This window comes from Varanus komodoensis, unplaced genomic scaffold, assembly GCF_004798865.1.
Source record: "Varanus komodoensis strain SLA01 unplaced genomic scaffold, ASM479886v1 scaffold1, whole genome shotgun sequence".
Lineage (NCBI taxonomy): Eukaryota > Metazoa > Chordata > Lepidosauria > Squamata > Varanidae > Varanus > Varanus komodoensis.
Window position 1 is genome coordinate 77696147 of NW_025335268.1, and position 25963 is coordinate 77722109.

The window sequence follows — 25963 nt, forward strand, 5'->3', positions numbered from 1 at the left end:
CTGCTTCCCTTTTCAGTTAAAGCAAACTAACAAAAAACCACAAGTAATCAACTATTTATTGACTAACTGCATGCTTATTTTCATGTAATTCAGTGACATTTGGGAGAAAATAAAGACACTGCTTAAAAAATCCTAAATTCTGTAATAAACAGAGGAAACTTTTAGCTAGTCCAATTGTAAGCCGTCCTGAGGCTTTTGCGAAAGGACGGCATATAAATATTCTAAATAAATAAATAAATAAATAAAATTGGTCTTCCCTGTTCAAAATAAAACGTTCCTTTTAAGACGGCTTAGATTGAAGCCAAATGTTAATTATCCAATGCAGGAAGGAGTATTTTATTTTGCCTGCCTCAAATCTACTGCCAATCAATTCCAAATGTTGCATGGCTCTGTGCTCACAGACGGGTGGGAGTGTGTTGCATAAGAGAGAGGGAGAATGAAGCCATCAGTTCTGGCCACTGGCTCAACTGCTGCTGGCCTGTGGTCCCAACATGTTTCTGGGCTGCCACTGTGGCCCTCATCACAAAAAGATTAAAAATACAATAAAATTCCCCAACTACTTTGTATAGCATGGCATAACACGTTCACAGTCTTTCTGTGAGCTTCTGAGAAAAAGTACAACTTTTCAGAGCTGCAGATGCCAGAGGAACAAGGGTGCTGTGGAGGACAAAGTTGGTGGTGCAGGGAGAGAACAGAAGAAGAGGAGGAGGAAAGGAGTCTGTCCCTGCACAAAGACATGTTTCCCGCCTAGACTTCTGTAACGCGCTTTACGTGGGGCTTCCCCTGAAGACAGTCCGAACACTTCAATTGGTGCAAAATAGAGCTGCCAGGTTGCTGACGGGGACGGGGCGTTATGCTCACATGACTCCAGTCCTCCATCAGCTTCACTGGCTGCCCATTGAAGCCCGGGCCCAATTCAAGGTGTTGATTATGACCTACAAAGCCCTAAACGGCTTGGGTCCTGGCTACCTGAACGAGCGCTTACGTCCGTATATGCCCAACCGCCCTTTGAGATCTGCGGGAGAGTCCCTTCTCCGGGAACCCTCCATGAAAGAAATTAGGAGAGTAAGTACCCGGAGGAGGGCTTTCTCTGCGGTGGCGCCCAACCTATGGAATTCACTCCCCAAAGAGGTCCGCCTGGCACCGTCGTTACTGGTTTTTCGGCGCCAGGTAAAGACCTTTTTATTTAAACATCATTTCAATTGTTAAAACATATGATCTGGCCTGGGCAACTTCTTCTTCCTTCTCTTTCTCCTCCTATATTTTTATTTTATACTGATAATTTTAATTTTGTATTTGTAAATCAATGTATTTTTTGTATTGTTATATTTAATGGTAATTTATTATGTACTATTGTATTTCAATGTATTTTATCATGTTGTAAGCCGCCCCGAGGTTTCGGCAAGGGGCGGCATAGAAATGTTATAATAATAATAATAATAATAATAATAATAATAATAATAATAATAATAAAATGTTTGCAATATTGGTGTAGCCCTGCTCCAGGTAGCGCCCAGGATGGCTTTATATCCCCTGACAAGAAACAGGAAGGCTGTAAGTCAACGGGAAAAGGAGAGGGACAGCACTGCACCCACTCGGAGTCCTGAACTGAGTTAAACAGCTCTTAAAAGAAACATTTGATGCCCATAGGTGTCAATGTTCATGCTTAATGGTGATTATTCATGAAAGCAGCAGTTATGCTCAATAGAACACAATTGGGAGATTATACTCTTTTGATTTAACCCAAAATATGATTTATGCTTACTCTATTTCAGATGAACTTTCATTTAAGCTTCTGAATTTTACAAATCTGATATGACAGCCTGAAATAGTACTTTTTGCAGCACAGATGAACGTCAAGAGAATTACCCATTTGTGGTCCAAATAGCATTCAGCTGCATTGTTGCCTCCAGTGAGATATGTCTGATGTCACTCAAGCTAACAGATTCATCCTGTTTTTTTGGGATTATACAGGTAATGATGAAGCTTGTTAAGTAACAGCTCATTTATTGTGTTTAGTAGCATTCTGATCATTTGGACTTCCTCTTTCTACACTCTTTTTTTCTCTTGCTCTGTTGAGGTATCCCCATGAAAGACACCCAATCAATATGACTATTGCTTTATCGCTTTGCCCATTCAGAAGTTGTACCTAGCAGTATTATTATATTTATTCTTACCATAAAATTGCTCATTAAGCCAAATAGCAAATACCTCACTAACATGTCATGATTCCAAACCCTAAAATATTATATAGAAAGAAGGCCCAATGAGAGAAGGATCAGAGTGAAGGCAACTTACATTTTAGAGCCATACATAGGAATTTTACATTTATTTATTGGATTTTAGCCTGCCTCATTAGCATAAGGCTCCCTGGGTGGCTTACAAATTTAAAATTAAAAAAAAGGAAAAAGAACTTACACAGTTTTCATACAGATTGATCCTAATTATATTGACTTGCATGTAAGTGATACTGAACTAAAGATAGCCAGTGTAGGATTGATATCTTGAATTAAATCTGCCCAACTAATAAATGTACTGGGTGCAGTTTACCAAGATGAAAACCCTCAAGCAACCATAAAATAGCAACTTTAAAAAACACACACAACAGTGAGCTTATCTGCATAATAAAGTAGTAAATACCAAATATGTTAAAATGCAGTACAATCCCATATATGCCTATAATGTACATCCAGTAAAGACCCATTGAATTCAGTGGGCTTTACTGCAAAGTAAATGGGTGTAGGATTGCAGCCCAAATATACCTGCAAGTGTAGACTACGTTAAGCAGAGGAAACAGCTACCTTGGACAGCTGCTTCTGTCCAAGTAAAAGGGTATGAAGAGCAACAGGCTTGTTTTTATTGCCCGGAAGAGAGAAGCGCTAGTGGCATTTTCTTCCTCAAGCTTGAAGAAGGATCACTTGATCAGCCTTGGTAAGTTTCTATGACCCAAATGAGGCATTGTATTCACCTCTCCTTTGGGAAGCAAAATGTCTTAGGTAGGCCCTGAGCAATAAATACCATTGGATGCATTTATTTCCCCTCTCAGAAGCAGTCAGCAGATTGGAAGAACTGTGGAAAAGGCATTCCATGCATTGTTTTGCATCGATGAGGAGAGGGAAAAGCACTTGTATGTCCACGGCTGAAACCTGGGCAATCAAAAGTCCTCCAACCCATATTGTACCTAGGCAGAATGTTGTGCCAACTTGGATAACAACTGCTAACCACTCACTAAAAACGAAGCAGCTTGTGGAAAGGGCAAAAATAAAACAAAAAATAGAGCCAACTGTAGCTAGTCAAAGAGTTATTTGGAGACGATCCCCATTGTCTCTGTGAACAGTAAGTGAACTTTCCATCTTCCAGCTCATTGCAGATATTAAGCTATAAATAACACAATGAAGCATGCTAAGTAGCATATGAAATGGATGCTGCCGTAATCATTTATACATCTGCTGCCTCCATGCTATTTTAAGGGTCTTTATCATTCTGATTCACTCCATGTGTGATGCTTAATCAGATCTCAAAGAGTGCTCGTGTGTACTACCTTGAAACAGAACCACGCTGGTGCAGAATATGACACCATGCATGGCATTTAAAATGCATAAATAAATACATGGTGCAAGCAAGGGAACCTTCGCGGACTAGATCTATCCTGTCACTTCTGAGCTACTGCTGTTTTGTTTCGTGCAAAGAATGGTCCCAATTGATATTGATGGAAATTACTGGACCCCTTTATGCTTTCATCATGATGACTTGGTTCTGTTCTACTGCTTGATTTTCTAATTTGAGATGAGAACAAACTGAGCAAGATAAAGCAGAGTGATCTCTACTCCCCCTCCTGCTGTGTTTAAGCCTCATTAGAGAATAAAAGAGAAATGAGAAAAAATAGAATATGTAAGTTATGTTCTATGATCTAAAAGACATTTTCGAAATTCAAGGATGTGCCCAACACACACACACGCATGCGCACGCGCGCGCGCACACACACACACACACACACACACAGGTTTACCTGATGCTATACAGCACTTTCCCATTTTTTGAAATCCTCAGAAGCTTGTTGTCTGTGGTAACGTCATGGAAATTTGCCCCTTTCTCATTGGCAAAGAATAAATCCGGTTTCCATATTGAGTCCAACATAGACGGATCCAAGTCCAAGGAGTCATCAGGATATTCACTGTAGGCAAGACGGGAGTCGTTCCACTGCTGCCTCAAAAAAATGTTCACTCTGTAGTCCTACAGAAATGTCAGGCACACAGGTTATCACATCTCCTGCCCACTTCCAGACTCTGACAGTCGTACCTTTGATCCAGTCAGTGGATGGAGCATCAGCTTTTGTTTGGATGATGGACAAGTGAGACTAAATCAGATTTTTTTTACCATCCTGTGATAGTCGAGCCCTTACATGGTGATCTTGCCTCAGTTTCCTCTGGAGAGCCATTTGTGATGAAACAGCAGTTATGGGTGTGAGGCTGAATGATACGTTCGTACTAATGACTTCTTAATCTTTTATTTATAACTGTATGAGTTGCCTGTTACCACCAACAGGGCCCCCAGGTGAGTTGCAGTTAAAACCTGCATACATTTCTTGTCAGAAGGAAGCTAGTTTTGTCCACAGCATGGAACACGTGGAGAAGAATGGAAGAAGGATCAGTATGACACACAACTGGATCTGAAATAGGGCATTGCCACAATATGACGGACTCTTTCTGGGTCCCTCCTTGCCAGGTGGGTTGATGGCCACACCCTCCAGACACACTTTCTGGAGATAACAATCCAGCAGCCTCTCCCAATATGCCGTCTGTGGTGTCTCCTTCACCCGCTGCCCCACCTCATACTATCCTTATGAGTGATGCCCTGGCTTGTACTCGAAGGTGTCCTCTACCAGGCTGCTTATGGTCAGCCCACAACTCAGTGAATGGATTCGGGCAGCACCGTGAGGCCACTCAAGGGCTGAGTATGGGTTGACTGCCCACTGTTGTTAAACTGTAGGTTATTGTGTTGCTGCAGCCAGCTAAGATACCAAATCATGATCAACAGCTCACAGTTCACAGCCCAGCAACAAATCATGGCTTCTCTTTATGTGTTGCCGCAACTTGTTAGCACAAATTCATTCAGGTAACTTGATAACCCACAGTCCTTGAGTATGAATTATCCTGTAGTCTGAACCCAGTCAGTAAAACTCAGAGGAAATTAAACTTTCCAGACACCATCAGCTCTGGTCATTTGCAGCCAAACTAACATCAAAATCTGTTCTGATGACAGGTTGGGGCTCCCTTGACTGCCAATTACATGGACACAGATGACAATGCAAAGAGCTACTTTAGATGATCCCAAAGACTAGAGCTTAGGGGACTAGTGATTTTTCACTTTCCCCCATAGAACAATAGACCTCCTCATATCACAAGCTGCTTAGGAAAGAGCCTTGACAAGTGGCATGATGGACTGCTGCTCAACAAACACAGGACATATCAGCTTTATCCACATTTTGCTGTTCTTTGGGTTTAAGCCATAGTTAAGCTATTGCTGTTTCTCCCTGTGGTTTCTGTTACATCCCAAAATTCTCTCTGATGAAACTGAGGTATTTAAGTTCATGGAATAATAACCAAAGTCAGCTCTTCTTTTCAAAACAACAACACAGCACCAAGAGGCTAGAGCTACAGTTTCCAAACCAAAATAGAAAGCTCATTTCATATTAACTCCAACTACAACATTAAGCATTATAAAGATCTAGACCTCATCTTGTTACTGTTCTGGTTAACATCTCTCATTCAGTTTATTAAGTTATTATTTGCTCGCAACTACACCTAACTGATTACTTGGACTATAATATGACCTTGTTAGTGACAAGAAAGACATTTCATCTTGATGGTATTTTGTATGTTCTCTTCCTAGGTGGTCACTAATTACTTAAACTGCAATGTGACTAGGTTCTCATGTTCTTGGCTTGCTTTCTAAAGTTTAATTTGGGTCCCGGGAACCTTCCCACAGAGATGAAAGCCAAGCTTTCTTTTGCGCCAGTGTATGTAAGGAAGTTAGAAACGATTTAATTGGACTATTTTCTCATATTTTGTACAGCAAGTTGGGGTGGGGGTGCAGGGTTAGCACTCCTGTGCTGAAAGAGAGAATCTCATTTCACAAAGATCCCTGCCCTTTCTCCCTAGAATATCCCTCTCTTCTTTCACAAAAACTGTTCCGAACTGTTCATAAGGGCAGGGGATGTCAGGGAAAGAAGTCCATATTACCAAGGCAACAAGGAGAAGGCGCCGTCATCACAATTCAGTCACAAATAGCTGACTAGATGGCCAGAATGTGGAGGGAATATATCTTCAAAAGCATATTCCAGTTAATGTTATGCAGTATGTGCTAGGTGATACCTGCATATTTTCAATGGATGTACCTCCTCATTCACAAATAATGGTACCATATGCAGTCATGTGTGACTGAAGATGGGCTGAGACGAAAATACTGTAGTGTGGCGCTGGTGGACAATAAAACCTCCAATGCAACAGAAGAAAAAAGCAAGAATTGGCCCGGTTGCCTGGGCAGTAGGGAGCCCTTATCTCCCTCCTCCAGTTCAGAGAGTGGGCAGTAGGAGGGCTTTTGGTGCCCTCGGTGAGGTGGCCATGCAGCCAACACTGTCTCTCCACATGGCACTTGACATGATCCTCGATTCCTATCAGCCCCAGCCAGCATAGCCAATAGTGAGACGTGATGGTGCATATTTTCCACACATCACAAAGGCGATAAATCTTAAAAATATAAATCTGATCATTGTTGCATTAGTTGAATTCCAAAGAAAAGGGGAGAAAATATTAGAAAAGAGTTTTTTGCTGGTGCACTTTGCCATATCATAGTGTTTCAAGGAAAGGGGAATCTGCACCAGACAAGAGCCCAAGTTCAAGAGCATTGGTCTTCGTAGCACCTCCTCATCCTATTCTTCAGGAGTCTAGTTTGCAATCAGCACCGTTCAGGCTTTCTTTCTCCATTACAGGAGGTGACGTAGTGAAGATGGGCTCACTGCCCTCACCCTCTATATAACATTACTGATGGCTCAGCCCAACCACCTTTCCTGCACTGGGGCTGAACATCTGCCAGCTCATAGAGGAACTCACATGCTCTAGAACCCGGTGAGTTCCATAATGCATTCAGAGACCCCATGAGTAGACTTGGGTTTCCTTTGTCTGCTGGTAACACATGAGTCCAGGAGCATGAAGATCAAGAAGGGTTGGCAAGTGTTTTCCCTGCTTGTCCTTCATGTCCCAGGTGACATGTGAAGGGGAACATCAGAACAGAACTATAATCCTCCTGCAATCAAAATGACCACCTGTCATAAATGACTAGACTTACAGCTACATTATGGGATACTTTCAGCTTTGAGACTGATAGAAATATCCTGCCATGCTGAGTATGAAATCACAGACTTAGCTTCCAAGAGTGCTTAGAAAGCAATGCTTATATGTTCACCTGTATGCGAACCCTTTATCCATATTATATGGCATTAACCTATATAGCATTAACTGTGTTGCAAGAACATTTTACTTGGACATGGGCAACACAAATAAAGAAATAAAATTTAAAAGGTTAAATGCAGAAGTGCTTCATTCTCCTGAAATCAAGATGTGACAAGTGATCACACTAGCTAAAGATTGAGTTTAATTTAAAGGGGATAAACTGAACTCCTTCACAGTGGGAAAACATGCCTATCTGTAATGATATATATTGCACTCAATTGGATGCAAACTCAATCTTTTTAGGAAGTATAAATGCATATTCATCATTTTGATACCTCTGGAAATGCTCCCTCTTGGCACTGTGTTGGGATCCCATTTTGTCATTTTATCATGCTATTTTAAGAGCTGTTGACCCAATTTGTTTTGGCTTATTGCCTTGAAAAAAATCTTTTAAAACACTGACATAAAATTTTGAAAACACTTTGGCTCTTGCCTTGACATTGGAGTGGATGGAAACAAGACAGGGATGCAAATGTAACAAGAAGGCAATTTTTGAAAAATCACATTAAGTCAAAATGTGATAAAATGCCTATCAAACTCAGGTTTCTGAAACTTCATTGCAGTAGATTCCATGACATGGAGTTTTTTTGTTTTAAAAATCCACACTGTATGCCTGCATACAAAGCCCATGTCAAATCACAATGACAGCAGAAAAGGGAGATTCTGGAAAGAACATTTTTCTTGCCAGAAACAAAATGTCATGTTAAGGGTTTGGGCTATACACCTCCAAACCACCAAAATAAAATCAACACACATTGAACACCTTCAGTTTTCCACACATTTTCCATTATCAGCACATTCAGATGATCACAAACACTGAAAGCAATTGCAAAACATTGATGTGACATCACTGTCTCTTCCTATAACACTCAGAACTGGTAGCATCAGATTCTCATCTGAGATTTTTGCCTATTAAGAGTCTCTCAGCCTTTTGCCCCAGTCTCGAGTAATGTGGCCAAAAAGCTACTTGATTATTAGAAAAAGCAGTGACGCACCATTGTCCTCCTGTTCGTCTGAGCTTTCTTTGTTAGGTCAAAGGATAGAAGTCCCAGTTAAAATCTGTCTCAGCATCTTAGGCTGGATTCACACACAGTCTTATCTTTAGGTGGACTTGAAGTCCATGTAATAATCACTGCTATAGTTTGTTCTGAGATACCTGTGGGTACATTTTCCTGCTAAAATTCATAAAATGGCTGAGTATATTTTAAAGTTGTCAACCATTTTGGTCCTCTGAGACATGGGCATTTTTCTGTACACTTGGAAGCAGGTGTGTGTGTATCCAGACCATTTTGAATCTGAATATGCCCATTTTATGTCCAATCTGACAAAAGCATTTTGCAAGTACACATGACATCTCAAAACAGCATGACTTTTGTTATTTGTATTGCCACAAGAAAGCAATACTGTTCATCACATCACTGGCAGTTATTTTATAAAGCAAAAGCAGATGAAAGGTAGTTGATGTCTGCCTTTAGAAGCATTTTATAAACACGTTTCAGAACTACTTATTTAAGAGGTGACAGACAGCTTTAAGAAAGTCAGTATCAGACATCCAAACAGCACTGAACCAAACACTACTTCTTCAATGCTGTCTGCAAGAATTATGATTAAAGCAAACAAGGCAGCCAACGGTCTTTTCCTGAACCTACTTCAATATTTAGCTTTTTCCTTTTTTGTTGTTGTTTTTAGCAGAAATGAGATAATGAACACCAAAAAGACACACATTAACATATCTTATAGACAGTAAAATGTAATGAGGGGATTTAATCAAAGCAATGGAGGAGTCTGATTAATGCAATCAGCATTAGGTCGTGCAAATATTGTCATTGAATGCCATCTTGTAAAGTCAGTGATATGCAGGATTTTCAATATTTAGTAGCTTGTTATTCTCTTTTTGCAGTAAGGGCATCAGAACTTTTAAGGATAAAGCTACCAGAAAAGGGAAAACTCCACCAGATAACCCTACCTCTGTGGTCACAGTGCCTTCTTCTCAGTGTCTCACCCTCCTAGAAGGTTATGTGATAAAATCTTTAAGCTGCCAACCTAACTGAAATTATTTATAACTGAATAAGTTTGAACTTCATCATGCCATCATAGTGGGAGGAAAGAATGGCCTTATGTTGTATTTTACAGAAACATTGTTTATTTGTTGAGACCAAGTTTGGTTGAAGATAAAGAACCATAAGAAGGGAGAACTTCCCTTTGAAAGTTGCCCACCCACAGCACTTGGACAGCAGACTGAGCAAGAAACACAGTATACCTGGTCATAGTCTTCTACTCCGTGAGTGAGACATTTCTATTTAAGAATAGCAATCATTTCTAAATGTACCTCTATGCTGATAAACCATACATGTAGATTTTATGTACATTTTGGCTGGTTTTGTGTGATGCATTTCCTCTCTCTCTCTCTCTTTCTCTCTGGCAATGCATAAGTTGCCACCCTGATGGGGGGAAAGGATGTCAATATATTGATTCACTGTTGTTTTAGCATGTTGCAAAAGTGTGTTCTAACTGAAATAGGTTATGTTAAGCTGCACTATATTGGCAGCTTCTCAGATTTTGAGCTAATACAAGGCTGTCTGTCGTGATCGATGGTTCCACCAAGACACACGTTGGGACAGATGTGAGGAGAAAGAGCAGGAGGATTCTTCAATGTCTGGCTCACCACATTTTGAAGCAAATCAAGGACACCTGCTATTCTCTAAAGTGGTGCCCATTAAATACAGGGTCTAAATTACCCAAAGGTACCCCTGACCTGGAGGTGCTATAACTGCTAACTCTGTTAAACTTTGAGTCTGTGGAACTTGCTAATAATCTGCATGAAGCAGGTGATAGGTTATGGAGCTCTGAGTCCAGAAGTGACCACTCAGGCCTCTCATTTAGGGTCACTTTCCACCTCAACCACATCCTCTCAGAGGGGACCCAAGTGAAAAGGGCAGAAGGCACAATTCAAGTCCAGTCAAGAGTCCCAGTCTGTAAGTTCAAGCCAAATTGCCACTCTTAATTCCCTGCCATTTTACTTGAGTTGGGAGGGTAACTTTGATACCTTCTCTTCTTTTGGGCAACAATGTATATAAATGCTTGCTTAAGTTCTGGGCTTTGTCAAATCAGGAACTCCTGATCCTAAATCAGCTGTTCCAGAACCCTTACTTTGTACCTGTTCTGTCTTCTGGAATCCTTCACCTTTTATGCAGTAACTGCAGCTGAAAGTTGATACCTGCCCCACAGCCTGGCAAAAGGATGGCAAAAGGCTTGTACACGGGCCATTGTGATTAATCCCAGCATCTTGACTGATCTTGAATCCCACCTTAGAAGACCACAACTACTCTGCACTGAAGAACATTCCAGAAGACTGAAGAACAATCCATGCTTTTGGCACAAGCCAAGAGGAAGCAAAACCTCATACTGTATTCACTTAACTCACAGTTCACTGCATTAAAATGGTCACGTGAATTGATCCTCAGCAGTGTTTTAGAGAGGGACACTTTTACTTGCAGAACCATCTGATTCTGGTTCACCAAGAGAAAGTGCGGGCTGGCCTAGTCCAGTAATAGTGCCTGGACAGTCACTATTTTAGAGTTCAGCAAAAGGGGCCTTCCCATCCTGACTGTTCAGTGGTTCTAGGCAGTAATGGAGATGGCGAAGCTAAGTGGACAGTTGTTCCAGGGCAGGCAGAGGTCACTCATGTAGAGACACATTTGGATTGCATAAATTCATTCCGTCTATGATTATCAAGCATGGTTTGGTCCATCGTCCTCTTATTGATGAAATCAGAGTTTGCTCAGTTTCCTGAACCTGCATTTTCATTGGAAAACGTACACTTCCACAAATGTACATTGTGGAAGTCTTTCTCCCTACAACACATCTCTATTTTCAGCCTTTTGCCTGATGGGGGAAATGTGCATTTTGTCTTTTTATTTCTTCACATATTTTTCATATTTTGCGGAATTAAATTTGTGTACAATTCTAGAATGTTAAAAAAGCACCTATCCATATGTCCATGGAATCCATGGTGCTGAGAAAAAGCTGGTCCACTGTGGAATTCATGGACCAGAGCCACAGACATCTGAATTCATCGGAACCTGTTGTGGGTTTCTTCAACATCCTGATGCCAATGTAATCAGGCGTGACTCTCATGCCATGAAATGCACACTTTCCCCATGTTGGCTGTGCTACAGCACCTCCACTGCTGCCTGCCAGCTCTGAAGGGCAAAGATGGGGAAGATCTTCCCTTTGGGTCACTATGCCATGACCGCCCATGATTTCTCAGTGAGCCCCTTCATTTGGCACCACCAATTATAGGCTTCCACCAGTTATAGGCTTTCACATGCATTCTGATGGCTACAGAGAAGCACACGGACAACCATTGCTTAATCTCGGAGATCAGACTGCAGAAACAGCAAAAGTGCACCTTTGATCTATGCCTACCTGACACTGCTCTTTTTCTTTTGCTCCTACACCTGGGAGTTCTGCATTTTAATATTTATGTAAGAAAGCAACTTGCCCTGTTAACAGTTCTGTTGATCTTGCATAAAGTTGATAACTAAGCATATATTAAATTGGCATTTAATCAGCAAAGCAGCTTATCTACATCATTGTCTTGTTTGGCTTGGTCATGGCGATATGCAGACTCCACCCTCATTTAAAAGATGTTTTAATGTTCAATGACTGTCTTACCTATATGCATCAGTGAAAAAAGATAAATACACACTCCAATTTGAGATGAAGTGTCTGGATTTAAGTAACTCTAGTCCAGTTAATTCCAATGGGATTAAAGTAGCAGAAATAGAATGGGATTTTCTATATGCATCTTGTACTGGCATCCAGGTAAGGTTTAGTGGAATATATTCAGCATATATTCCACTAAAGGAGGGAGGGTAGAACGGTTTCCTGCAACTGGAGATGGTTTTGGGAAACGTTAAAGGCTCATGGGGCAAAATTATCTTTGCCAGTGGGGTGAATGAAAGATTTCACTTCCAAAAGTTACCACATGGGAACCATTGTTGTTGTGAACCATCCTGAGACATCCGTGGTGGGACAATATAGAAAAGTTTTAAACAAACAAACAAATAGTGGTAGGGAGCACATTGTATTTCAAACACAACAAAGACAATCCTATACCCCCCCAAAAAAAGGCCTGCCTTCTAAAAACCCGTTAAAGGAGCGGCCCTGTGTATGTTTAGACAGAAAACGTCCTACGACTCCTGCATCATCCCCAAATTGCACCTCTCACATAGCCTCGAACTGTCCTGATATTACCTATCTGATCAAGTGATGCATTTGAGGAGGGGGCATTTTTATTTTTTTATTTTTGGTCAGCAGTAAAGTGAAGTGCCTCACCCTGAAGAATCGGTGCCACAACTGCCAGGAATCTGTGGCATATCTGCAGAACCAGAGAAGAGTCCTTTTGCCTACATTAAGTATGGAGTCAGCCCTGCTCTCTCAGTTTCTTCCAGGTGCTGCTACCCTTTCTTTCCATCTCAATCGCTGCAGAGTAAAAAAGGACACATGGGAAAGTGTGTGTACTTTACCGTATGCTAGTGTAGTGCTCTTTTATACTCTGGATTTGACTTGTGACACCGTTGCCATATTGTTTGGCCATCGCCGAACTAAGTCATAATTAAAATTTCTGTCACGTTTCATGTTTAGAGTTAAAAGCAAGGGTCCAGCCCTACGATGAGGAAAACTGTGGTACCTGCATCAGGCAGTTGATCTGGGGCATCACAACAGTGCACCAAACTAGTCAGTTAATTAAGTATAGTATTTTAAAAATCAGATAGAGGGAGACATGCTTGTGGGCATTCCATAACAGCAGCCGCTGCATGTGCTAAAAGAATTAAATGAGCTTGACCCAGGGGGTCGGGGGAATGCTGCCTCACCCAAGGCAGCAACCTGTCTTAGGTTAACTGTGCTTTAACAACTAGGTAGCTACACAGGTAATTCCTAAATATACCCATAGTTGTCTTAAAGTTGCGAGTGGACATGTCAAGTCTCCCCTGCATCCACAATATTTTCTATTCCACAGTACATCACCCTCCTTCACAAGATGGCTTCAATGGACATTCCCACTCACCATTGTAGTTTCTGCTATTGAACCAAAGCTGTTGATAAATATGTTGCAGGTAACATTTACAGGCGGACCTGCAAGTTGAACAATAGATAGAAAAAAAATTGACAGGTTGTGTTTAAGGCGTGTATTAAGGATTGCTGTTTTTGTGCCGGTGGCATTGCCACACTTACCATTGTGGTTTCTGTGACTGATCCAAAACTGTTGATAAAAATATTGCAAGTAACGTTTACTGGAGGACCTGTGGAATGCAATAGAAATGTGGCAATATAGATCATATCAAAGTTCTTCTTCACCAGCATCACTTTGCATTAAATAACCTGGAACAGTTGTGGCTGCAACTAAGCAAAAGGTGAGATTCAACAACAAAGCATATATACAATGAAAATATAACAGTGATGGCTTTATTTTCCAGCTCTGAATGATCTATAGCTTTACAGGGTATGGATTTATGAAGACCGTTCCCATTTGAACCAGCTGGGCCCTGTGGCACACATAATATTTGCACTGTAAGATGTGGCTGTGCTTATGAAAGCTTCCTGCCAAGGTGATGTGTAAAGAAGGCTTGCATCTAACGTTCCCAGTGCAACTCACAGTCCCTCTGCTGGTGAGTTGCACCGGGACTTGAGTTGCACTATCTGCTTTAATAGTTTATTTGGGTGCCTTCTCCACATACCCCCAAGCATCTGCTTTAGCTCAGCAGCAGCAGCAGCAGCAAAAGATTTGGGTTGCTAGAGGAAACCCCATCAGATGTGGAGGGGTCAGCTGGCTTCTGCTTTTGTGCAACTTGGCCCCCTTTTCACTATTTTGCATTGGTCATTTAAAAGTAACACTTCAGAGTCATTACATGTCTATATATGTAAGGATTAAGGACAACTGTTGTGCAAACTACAACTAAAACCAAGGCTGTTTCTTATAACAGAACACAGCATGGTGTTAGGGTGGCCATGTGTCTTACTTTACCGAGGTCAGTCCTCTGTTTGACATCATCCCATTTTGAGGCTGGTCAGTCCACATCCAATTAAAAAAGAAAAACTGTGCGAGAGGAGAAAAGAACCCTCTTTCTCACAACCGGCTTTGGAGAGTTGGCTACCTAGGTAATTCAAGGCAGACTTACTATTTGAATGGGGAATTTTCTTATTCGCAGCAGCTTCTTAGCCACAACCTTACACCAGCAATAAGCGATAATAACCAAATAACCAGGTTAAATCTTAGAACATTTCTTGGCACTTGGCTAATCAATTAGAATACAAATTAGTTCCAGTGTGGTGTGGCTATATTATACAATGCAAGCAATTGTATCCTCAGTATTTTGCCATGTCTGTTACTACCCTCCTGAATATTTTGAAATATATGTAAATACAATTTTTTTCTCAGAGCCTGCAGCTATTGGCAGAAACCTCTAACAAATGCAGTGTATTGATTCAGTTGCTCTATCGACCCCGGATGAATGAGTCACTGGCTGCATTTGTATCCTACACTTGGCACCGTGGCTCTCTAGGAAATGGACAGGAAAGTCAACGGGAAAAAGTGACTTCAAACACTTTCATTTTCTTTTGTAATGATGGAAGAAACAGATCTCGTTCACATGAACATCCATGTATTGAGATATGGCCATCACGCTGGTGCTTACTTTTAGATGGCCTAACGTTAGGATATAGCAGTGATGGCGAACCTTTTAGAGACCGAGTGCCCAAACTGCAACCCAAACCCACTTATTCATCACAAAGTGCCAACACTGCAATAAAACCTGAAAGCTGAGGTTTTAGTCTAGAAAAAACAACTCACAGCCAGTCCAAGCAATATATATATATCTCCTTGGCAGTGCGCTGACCGGCCATGCAAAAGCTCGGACGAGTCGCAGCTAATAAGTCACAGCTTGTGACATCATTGCCTGGCGCCACAGGTTTGTAGGCTTGTGGGTTTTCTGTGGGCAGCTGGTTGGACATGGGATTAAATGACCCTTGGTCCAATCCAGCCTGGCTCTTTTCATGTTCTTAGGCAGTTATGGTCATGCTACATCTCCGTTAAAAACAGTAAGTGAAAGCATCAAGAATGAAAGCGTAAAACAATGCACTTTAGTTTTACATGTAGACATAGGACCTAAATGTGGGTTGTGGAGAAAGCCAGTGCTCTCTTATAGGCTCACTGGTATTAATCATAAATATTTGGAGCACACTTGATACAGACAGTATCCCACCGACTAAACTATGAATAAAATGCGGTACACCAAAGACAGAATGACATGATCACACGAGGCTACTGAAGAATCATCTATGTGACTAAATTACTAAACCACTACAAATGAAAGATATATATTTTCCACCAAAGTTAGAATTTTTCTTAACTTTTCCATGTTAGTTTTAGGATATTACTGTCCCTCTTAGGTAGTGCACCATAAAAAATACTGCATTTTCTTTCTAATGCATATTTTTAGAAATACGCTCCATGTTGCAGTGTATTGATTTGAAGTAATTTAAAAGTGCTTAAAAGTTGGATTTTAACGCATGCACGCACAAGCATCCTGAACCTAAAAAATGTAGTAATTGTTTCTCAGTATTTAGTGAATACCCAATTCGTTGGACAAAAATCAAATAACTCTTAAAATTATTATTCTGCTTTATCAAGCTCAAACACATCTTTTGATATTCTATTATCTGGCCTATAGATATCATAATATATACCCAGTGGAGCATGATAATGGTGATAAATGCTGATCTTGCTTCTCAGTTTGGACACAATTCGCCAAGAACGGGACCTGCATTAACACAGCTCTTAAAGATAATGAGAGCTGTGCCGAAACATGGCTTAGTTCATTCATGTTGCATTTTCTTCATGGGTGATGATCTCAATGAACAAGCAACAATCATAACTGTCTGAAGTTTTAGGAGGTTTGTATACCAAGTAACATTGCACTGTAGAATAAAACTACATCTGATTCCTGCAGATTGAGTAGTATCCAGCTATGAATCCTACAAGAAATGACCCCTGTTTCTCTGGCTGATTACCTCTGGCCCAGGAAGGTGTGGCCCTTGACCACCTACAAAGGCTGCATTTCTGCTGTTATTTTTCCTATTTTTTAAGTCATCATTATCATTCACTGGGTGTTTTAGGAGTTATTAGATTGTTTAATCTTGGTTTATACTTATTATGTGAGAGGTTTTGATTTGGTTATGTGCACAAGTATTTAAATTTTGTCATGATGTGACTATACAGAATTGCCTGGAAATGTTTTAGTGTATGTGTGTATTTTTGATGCTGTTATAAGCTGATATGAACATGGTTTTAATATTGGAAAATACCATACAAGCAAACTGAGGGCAGAGAAGAACTCAGAAAAGCTATCACCTTCTGGTGCCCTGTTCAGAAACAATGCCAGACCAAGACAATACCCCTGATTTTCACTGAGACTACAGTGTGGCTGGAGAGGAGGCTATAACCCCTATGAACATTGTTCCACCCAGTAGAAGTTATCAGTCACTGAAAAAGTAGCTCCCACTGGGACTAAATGGGAGCTGTCTAAGCCACACAAAAGTGTGGAGAAGAATGAAGACTCAAACCTCTATTCTCCTTGTGTTGTGGTCTGCAAGAGAATTGGGAGTACCCACACCTGCAATTAACCTGTAATAAATAAAGAATGGAATCACAGGATCACAGAAAAGTAGAGTTGGAAGGGGTCAAGAAGGACGTCCAAGCCCTTGCTCGGTGCAGAGCTCCAAGTTAAACCATCCTTCTCAGATGGCTGAGATATACTGTACAGTGACTGTTCATCAAGCCTTCCTGCCTTGATGTGCCATCTGAACACTGCATATAAATTTTAGCAGACCCACCCACCCATCTTTCTAGTGCAGGATATATTCAGGACAGAAGCACTTATACCACCTCTTTAATTTTTGCAAAGAACTCAAGGCAACCAAGACTTCTAGAAGGCATTGGGGCACAGTGACTCACATGTTAGATCTGAATGCAGAAGATTGACTAGGGTGCCTGCAAAGTCATGAGGCTGATTGGAAGCACAAAAGGCGTGGCTGTAAGTGAAAAACTGTGATGACTGAATTTAACCTGCTCCTGGGTACTCTGGGGTCAGAAACAGATCAAAATAAACTAAGTTGCCTCCTGCAAGATACTGCCTATTCCATTTAAAGGAACAGTGTCTTTCATTAGTATAGTCATTCCAGCACTGTAGCACTGTGTCCCATCTAGACTGCCTGTTTACATGTGAGAAACTGGAGCCACTCAATTAGATCAAGCAGCCTCAAGACATGAGCAACAAACAGAACTGATTCCTTCTGTCGAAGCCACTTGGAGCTTGGCATGCGACAAGGTCAAAAATGTGGCCTGTATTCGGCAACAGAGACACAGAAGTACTAGTGGTACGGTTCCTTGTAGAATTTAATAGGGCTATAAAGGTGAGGTCAGAATAGCACAGAGATCCTAATGAAAGACATTTCATTTCCTAAAAAGGGCAAAAACAAAACCGTCCTGAGGGTTATTGTTCAGCTGCTGCTTGGTCACTGCCATCAGCTAAACATACATGAGCAGAAATGTGTGGGGATAGCCTTAGAAAACACGGCAAGAGGCTGCATGAAAAATATATGTACACAGAGGAGATCTGGTGTCCACAGAGGAAGAAAACTGTACCATTTCAGTGAAGACTTTGTTTAATGATCCCCACAGCGTTCCATAAATCCAGCATCCTAATGAAGGTGCTAGAACAAAGCAAGGGGCCAAAGATGCAAGCACAGCTTAGCTTAAAGCTCTTGCTGGCAGTAATCAAACCTTAGGAAAGGTTTAGGGTTAGGAATCAGACTGTTCCTCTTGGCCTTGCTGTGATTTTCTTGCACCTGCTGGCCCCCAGCCCAGCTTCCACACATTGAATGGGATGCGCTCACATTGCACGAGCTGCCTGAGCAGCTGGAAGGCCTGTGCACATACAGCCGTGTGCAGGCATTGCTCCTTTTTCACCTTTCACTGAACGCATGGCACAGACGCTTATAAAATGTGGAAGTCTCCTATCAAAATGCCACATGAGCACACCCTAACAGTGAGCAAATATCCAGTATATTATTCAGTCTGTGATCCTTTCCTGATTTTTTCTCCAGAGATTGCAAAAACTCAAGTCTACCTGTACAGAGACAGAGTTACTGCTATAGACTGGGTGTGTAAATTTCCATGAAGGCATCTGAAATTACCTGTTTTAAAGCAAGGGGATATTGTATGTTGTTCCTCATTGTAGCAGGCTAATTCTGACCAATTTTAGTTGTGAGCTGTATTTTCATTTTGTTGATTAGAGGATGTTAGTTGAAAGCCACTATCTGTAAGTGTTTCTTCGAGGTTCTTTCAGAGGATAGAGGAAAATATATTATGATTGCTGGACAACTAACTCCCCCACCCATATTTTGTATTCTTAGATATGTGCCAGATGTTTGTCCATGTATTATTCCTTGTGATGCCAGCCACAGTTATCTCATAGTGAATGGGATGTTGTCATGGCAGCAGGCAGTCAATCAGTTCTGCCCACATGAATGACACAGAGGCAAATGAAGTCCATCAAGAGTGAATTCAATCATTCTGCATCAGTCACATGGTAATCTCAGCCAATTTGGATCATGGATTACCCTCACTGTCCATATAAGATCAATTTTCCCCATTTTTATGATACCTCCCTCAAATCCCCCTCCCCCCTCCTCCTCATCAATGTTTCTTGACACTGTTGAAAACATTGATTTTAAAAAATGCTTTCAGCACAACCCTAACAGGTTGGATACAGAATGCCCTGCTTGCTGATTAGCAAAGCTGCATTCTGATGCACACACTCTTTCAGAGATCTGAAGATGGTGTGATCACGACATCGACACAGTGCTGAGCACTCTCAGCCCACTGCTGTCCCTCTTCACAGATCTACAGGGGTTTGGAATATTTCAAAAGCCTGAAAAGGCTCTGTGTCCAAAGACAGCAGTGGGAGAAGACAAACGAGGCTGCACATCGCAGGGAATGGTTGCTCTCTCATGCCCTCTTGCTTGTCTCCACTGCCATCAGCCTCCGATAAGACATACCTCAGGCTTGTTTGGGTTTTGATTCTTCATCACCTGATGGATGTTGGTTCTGGTGTTGATGGCACTTAGGCAAGATGCTTTCAGTGGCCCCCTCTCTCATAACCCTACTTCCACATCAGCATCGCTACCTGTTTCTATCGCTGCTTTGTTATATGCTGTCCATTGTTGTTGCCTCGGTAGGTGAACAACCAGGTGGCCATACAGAAGAAAAACAGGTCAAGGGGGCCTTGTCAGTGGGTCAGCAGGTGCAAAACATAGTAACCCATGCCACCAACCCTGCTTCTCATCAAAAGGAATATGTTGACATTTCTCCCTTTTCCTCTCCTCCACCGTCATGACTGCACAATCTTATGCTATGTCACATCCAGTACAATTTTCCCCAAGACACTATCATCTAATCTGGCAGCCCTGAGAAGAATGGAAAGCAACGGCAACGGCCTAATGTGCTAGGAGGAACTGAGCAGCCGCATGCGTGTTCTGCGTTCTAGCTGCAATTGTGTTGTAGATTTTGCCTGAGGTTGGCATTTGCTGCTGTTCTGCAGGGGAGTTGTGGTCAGAAGTACAGACATCCATCATGAGAGTTGCAGGCTGCTGTAGGCTCCACAGCAACCAGCAAGATCGAGCAGTTTTCCTCGGCTAGGAGCAGGGCTTTTGTAGTTATAAATATGACAAGTAACGTACAACAGCTTGGAGGGAAGCTGCACTGTGATAAAGTGTGGGCTGAGGATGGCTTATGGAGCAGCAAAAACTTGTTCTAGCTGGAGAGATCATCTGGAAACAGGAACACTGAGCTCAAAACCTGCCTCACACTCCAGATCTTACCATGAAGGAAGGTTTGCTTTAGTCACTCTAAAAGCACTAGCTTAGGCATGTCTACTCAGAAGTAAGTCCAATTTAGGTGAATAGAAAGGACTCCCAAGAAAGGGAACAAAGGATTGTAGGCTAAGCAGAATGTTGGCAGGAGAATGATGGGAGTTGTAAGCCTTTGTTGTCTAAAGAATTGCACCCTAAGCCATTCAATGCCATCATCTCTTGCCTCACCAACTGTGATGAGTAGATGAATGCAAGTTTCTAATTAAATTTCCTTTCATGATTATTTTCTTCCAATCCACCACCATCACGCCACTGCCAGGCATTTAAATGGGGTGAGTATATCTTCATTACTCCATTGTGGTGCAGCAAGTGGAAGCAATCTTTCCTCCCCTTGAATCCATAGGCAAGTGAATGGCCAGAAGTGAGTATTTCTTTCTGTTTTCCACGGGGAATGTCCATTGCATGGGAAGCCAGTAGCGCATAGATTCCAAGAACTGACACTCAAGGCAGCACAGGTGGGAGCACCGCACGAAGAAAGCATGGCAAGTGTGGCAATGTGTCGCCTTGCTTTGCATTAATGGGGAAAGGCTTCTTTGCTGCAGATCAAATGTGTAATCAGTGCTGAGGCCACAGGAGGTTCCTTAATAAAAGAAAAAAAATGCCTGCCAGCCAGGAAATCAGTTCCCTATTACGAGGTAAAACAGATTATTTCTGGACAGCCTTATTTTCAATATTTGTGGAAACAACACCATAATACATCTGGTGTGGAGTGGGAAAGCAGTGGCTCATGGATGGGGAGGGATAAAAGGAAGGAGACAGGTTGTAAAATGCTTGAAAACATAGGCGCCTCATTGAGAGAGCATGTGCTTTTCATGGGCAAGGTCCCAAAGGTGGCTGACCCAGTGAAAGATGCTAAAAACTGAAGCAATAATAAACACTGAGGGTGTTAGTCTGAGAAAAGCAATGGCTCGAGAGCAGTGGGGGCACCAGCTGACCCTACTGAGGCGGCTTTCCCTTGCAGCTAGCCATGCATCCAACCGCATTCCCTAGGATGGCCCAGAGAAGGAGCACTGGTGATGACCTAAGGGTACAGGCTGGAACATATAGAAGAAACTACTCTTAATGGCTTTGGAACAGATCACTAGAAAGATCACCTATATCCATATGAACCTACCCAGGCTCTCAGATTGGCTCCTTGGCCTGCCACTTAAGAAAGATCAAGTTAGTGGATACTAAGGACAGGGCTTTGTCAGTGGTGGCCTCACAGATCTAGAAATCTGTTCCCTCTGAACTGTATTTGTTCTCCTCTTTGATGTGTGTGCCCTTGTGGCTGAGGAAAGGGAATGCAACCAACTGATCCATACAAGTTGGAATTTAGTATTGCAAGATGTGTTCTGCACAAAATCTCAGTCTAGGCACACTTCTTTAGCATCTGAAAACAGTTGCAATCTTATAATACCTACACTGATATGAAATTAATTATTTTGTGGGCTTTTAATTAACTTTAATATTCTAGGCTGACAGCCAATTTAATAATCCGCTATGCTGTTTCTGATTGTTATTTTTTTAAAGTCTCGTTGTTCATTTATATTGTTCTTAGAATATTCTAAGCTACCTTCAGCAATACTCTGGTATATGGAGAAGCAGATATAAATTATTGAGATAAATGGTACATAGCAACGATAGATAAATAACATGGTATACTTTCTTTGGGTACTTGAACTGGGGCTTGGCAAAATAGAAAGGATAAACAAACATTCTGTTTCACTGCTTATAGTTGGACTTTTAGATCATAGTAATTTAAAAGGAGGTCTAAGCTCAGGTATCTCTTACTGGAATAAGAATAATGTAAAAGTGCTTAACTTTGACTGGATTGCACCCCATATCCCTATCTGATATTTTAATATGAATATGGGCTCTTTTTGACACCAGATGGGAATTCTATTTTCCTAGGCATGTTGGTCTTTCAATTGCTGTTGCTTTAAATCTGTTATTGTATTTTAAACCTTTGCATTCCTGCATGGTTTTATCTTGCTTTTTATTTTTCTTTGATATTGTAGTATCAAAGGAAAACTTGTCTTAAATTTTTAAACTTTTAGTAAGCATGTTTTAAAGTTTTAATTGTTGTAAACCACCCAGAAAGCTTCAGCTGTTAGGTAGTATAAATATTTTACATTTAATATAATTTGGAGCACAATCCAGCCAAAGGAAAGAAACAGGAATACTCAAAGTTAGGAAATGTACCCATGTTGAGTATTGCTCAAATCCCCATACTTTTATTTAGTTAGTTGCTGGGTGGGCTCCAGAGAATAAAAGAGACAAAATAGATATGGCTGTATGGATTATTGGATCAAATTTTGTCCTCAAGTGTATGTAAGATTTATGACACTCAGCAGCTTTGACACTCTCAAATAAGATAGATCACTTTGTCTTCTTTTTGTCTTGCACTATTTTACTTTTCCTCTGGCTTGCTTATAAACAGTCTGTCCTTGTGTCAGTTTGACATCCTCTTCAGACTAACAAACACCACTGCATGATACTGTGATGTATACATTTGAGACCTACCAGTCTTCAGACCTCCTGCCATCTCTTCAGTGACAACCAACATTTGCAATCTAGTTTCAAGTGCGGGAATGATGATGTGCACATTCTAACTATCGGGCAGATTTCTGTAGTTGTACGAGATAAAAACAGAGCAACTGCAATATATGCAAGTTTCAGAACAATAGCAAGGTTATTGTTTTATTTTTGGAGGGCATACTCATTCCACAACCAATACAATGTTGCCTGGCACAGAGGAGGCCTTTCTCTGGAGCATTCCCCCATGCAGAATCTGTCAGAAGCTTTCAAGGCTTCCCAAAAATGTACCTGCTGGCACTGGCTTTCCATGACCTGCAGGGCTGGTGCCACATTCCAGTGGGCTCATGCTACGATGCTGCCAATCATCTCTTCTGCCACAGCCCCCTCACCTGGTCGCCTGCCACTGAAGCCCAGCATACACAGCTGCCTCTGTGCCACCACATGCAGCCCTACCATCATCCCCACCCTCCTTCTTGCTCTCTCCTTTTAATCTGGTTGGGAGTGGTAGCAGTGACAACACTCCTTCTCACCTGGCATGCCCCACTTTCCAGGAATAAGTTTTATTTATTTATTTATTAAAACATTTCTATGCCGCCCCTTGCCAAGGCCTCAGGGCGGCTTACAACATCGAATACAAAATACATTAAAACAATGACAATTGTTGTGTGTGCCATTGCTTTCTTTTCAACTGGCTGCAGTACTTCCTTTTGCCCGTTAGAGCCAACATTTTAAACAGGGCCTGAATATGGACCGGGAACCAGCATAGATGAACTAAGCATTGGCATGATGGTGGACAGGCAGGATATGAACTGCCTAGTCCAGTTCAATAATCTGCCCAATCTATTGTAGACCAGCTGCAGTATTCAAATAATTTTTGAGGCACCCTGCGACCATCTAGTTGGTTACCAAATCCAGGTAAATTCATAGCTGGCATATCAACTGATGAAGTACTGAGGACTCTTGAACCTCTAAGAGTGCTGGATTGATATGTATCCCCTTTTAGGATGCATCTCGAACACCATTTACCAAGGCACCACTGCCTTGTCTGGACTGAACATCAGCTGATCTGCTCTCAGCAGCAGTCCAGCTATCACGACGCAATAGATGTGAAATCCCCACTCCCTTCAGGTTATTACACAAACCTAGAATGTGTTCTGATCTATGTATTGCACTAAGGACAAGTTGGAAAAGCTATAGAGATGCCGTAGGAGCCATAATGCTTTGAGTCACTGAAGACAAGGCAGCCCTGACAGTGATGTTGAATTCTCCAAGGCCAATCATCCAGACAGGCTTCAGCATCTCCTCCATCAATTCAGGGGAGGGGCTGCTGGGCACGGAGGTAGATGGTACTCCAGCAGCTCTCCCCATCCCTCCCCAGTGCCTAGCACACATTACAGACACTCCACAAAGGAATCTCCTTGAACCAGAGGCTGGAGGTGAGGTCGTACTCCTGGACATGTGAGGGACACCCCATTTCTATGGTCATGGAGATGGCTGTACATGGCATAGCTAGGAGAGACAAAGCACCCAGGGCTCGGTAACAGAAAGCAAGTTAGTCCCTAATCCATGAAGTTGCGAGTGACATTACTTTATTTTGGACTGACCTGGCATTAAGCAGTAGGATGGCAGGATGATAAAATAGTCAGAAATCTTTTCTTGAGGGAATCACCAGAAGGGGGGGATAGGCATAAAATATCAAATTATGCTTCTCTTCTCCTGGCTTATCCAAAACATGTTGCTTTTTCTCTCTTCCAGTTCTTACAGGTTAACTCTCTTCTCTCCTCAGATCAACTAAAGATACAATCCTATGCATGTTTATACAGAAAAAAGTCCTACAACTCTCCAGTCAGCATAGAGAATCCTAAGAGTTAAAGGACTTTGTTCTGTCTAAACATGCATAGGATTATATCCCAAACCACCCAAAGACAAAATTAAAACAGCAGTGAAGCAAACAAATTGACATCATTAAGGATCATAAAGGAGAAGCACAGGCTGGTGTCAACCCTTTAGTACTGACGGTGCCTTGCAAGGCAGCCTTCCTTTTGAGCTCTAGCATCAGTAAGGAGATGCACACAGATGGACCTGGTAAGAGGCGATCAGAAACTACTGAATCAGCCCATGTCTCTTTTAGGATGCACGACTCCCTAAGCTACAGGTAGGTGGGTGTCTGGTAAGCAGGAAAACTATAGTCAGGCAGGTGGGTAGCAATGCACAGCACACTCCCTTCCTACCTGTGGTTTAGGTCAGTTCTTCTTCCAAAAAGACTAGCTAGGTAGAATATGAATGGTGAGAGCTTGCCCCTGTGTTTTCTATGCTTATATCTCACATTACATTAATGGATAATGGCATGGGAGGCCTGTGCCCTCGCCCTGACAACAGGGCGTGTGATGACAATTTGTTAAGGGAGGGGGAGAATGCCATCACATCTCATCACATGCTAAATATGAGGGTGGAGTTAGGGTGTTCTGGCGCCTGCTCCACCCTTCACTCTTGGCCTCAGACTTGCTAGCTCCCAATCTCCACCCCAACCCCACACCACTGCCAGTGCGGAATTAGCCACTTATTCATTTCATTGGATAAGTAGGGAATTGCTCTCCTACCTGACACTGGATGCATTTACTTGGAAGGAAGGCTGGTTAACTAGATTAATTGGATTTTGTAGGTATGGGGCAAAATGTCAGGTTCGGTGGGTGCTCACAGAGACCTTTATGATGATTGACAAGTCCAGAGGCCTGGTATTCATAGGTTGGGGGGTCTACCACTCAGGATATGATTTATCCTTGGGGCCAAATTGTCTCCCCTACTTGGAGTTGTGTGGCATCATGCATGGAAGCTCTTCCTCACATGCATGTCTAGCCTAGGAAGGGGAGTGTGAATCTAGCCCATCTCCTTTCTTGACAGAGTTGGTCATCCTCTAGACAGAGTAGTTGCCTGTT

At 41.9% G+C, this 25963-nt stretch overlaps 1 protein-coding gene across 2 annotated transcripts in view; it reads right to left on the reverse strand.

Moving 5' to 3' along the window:
• Positions 1 to 25963, reverse strand: part of GLRA2 (glycine receptor alpha 2) — a 140735-nt gene that overhangs the window by 100449 nt on the left and 14323 nt on the right. Inside the window, exons 3-4 of one of the 2 annotated variants that reach the window (XM_044449557.1) lie at positions 13585 to 13652; positions 4010 to 4233 (exon numbers count right to left, since the gene is read on the reverse strand). In XM_044449557.1, coding sequence (XP_044305492.1) covers positions 4010 to 4233; positions 13585 to 13652 — 292 coding nt within the window. Of the gene's footprint in view, positions 1 to 4009; positions 4234 to 13584; positions 13653 to 13751; positions 13820 to 25963 lie in introns of both variants that reach the window. The other variant, XM_044449563.1, reaches the window with a different exon arrangement.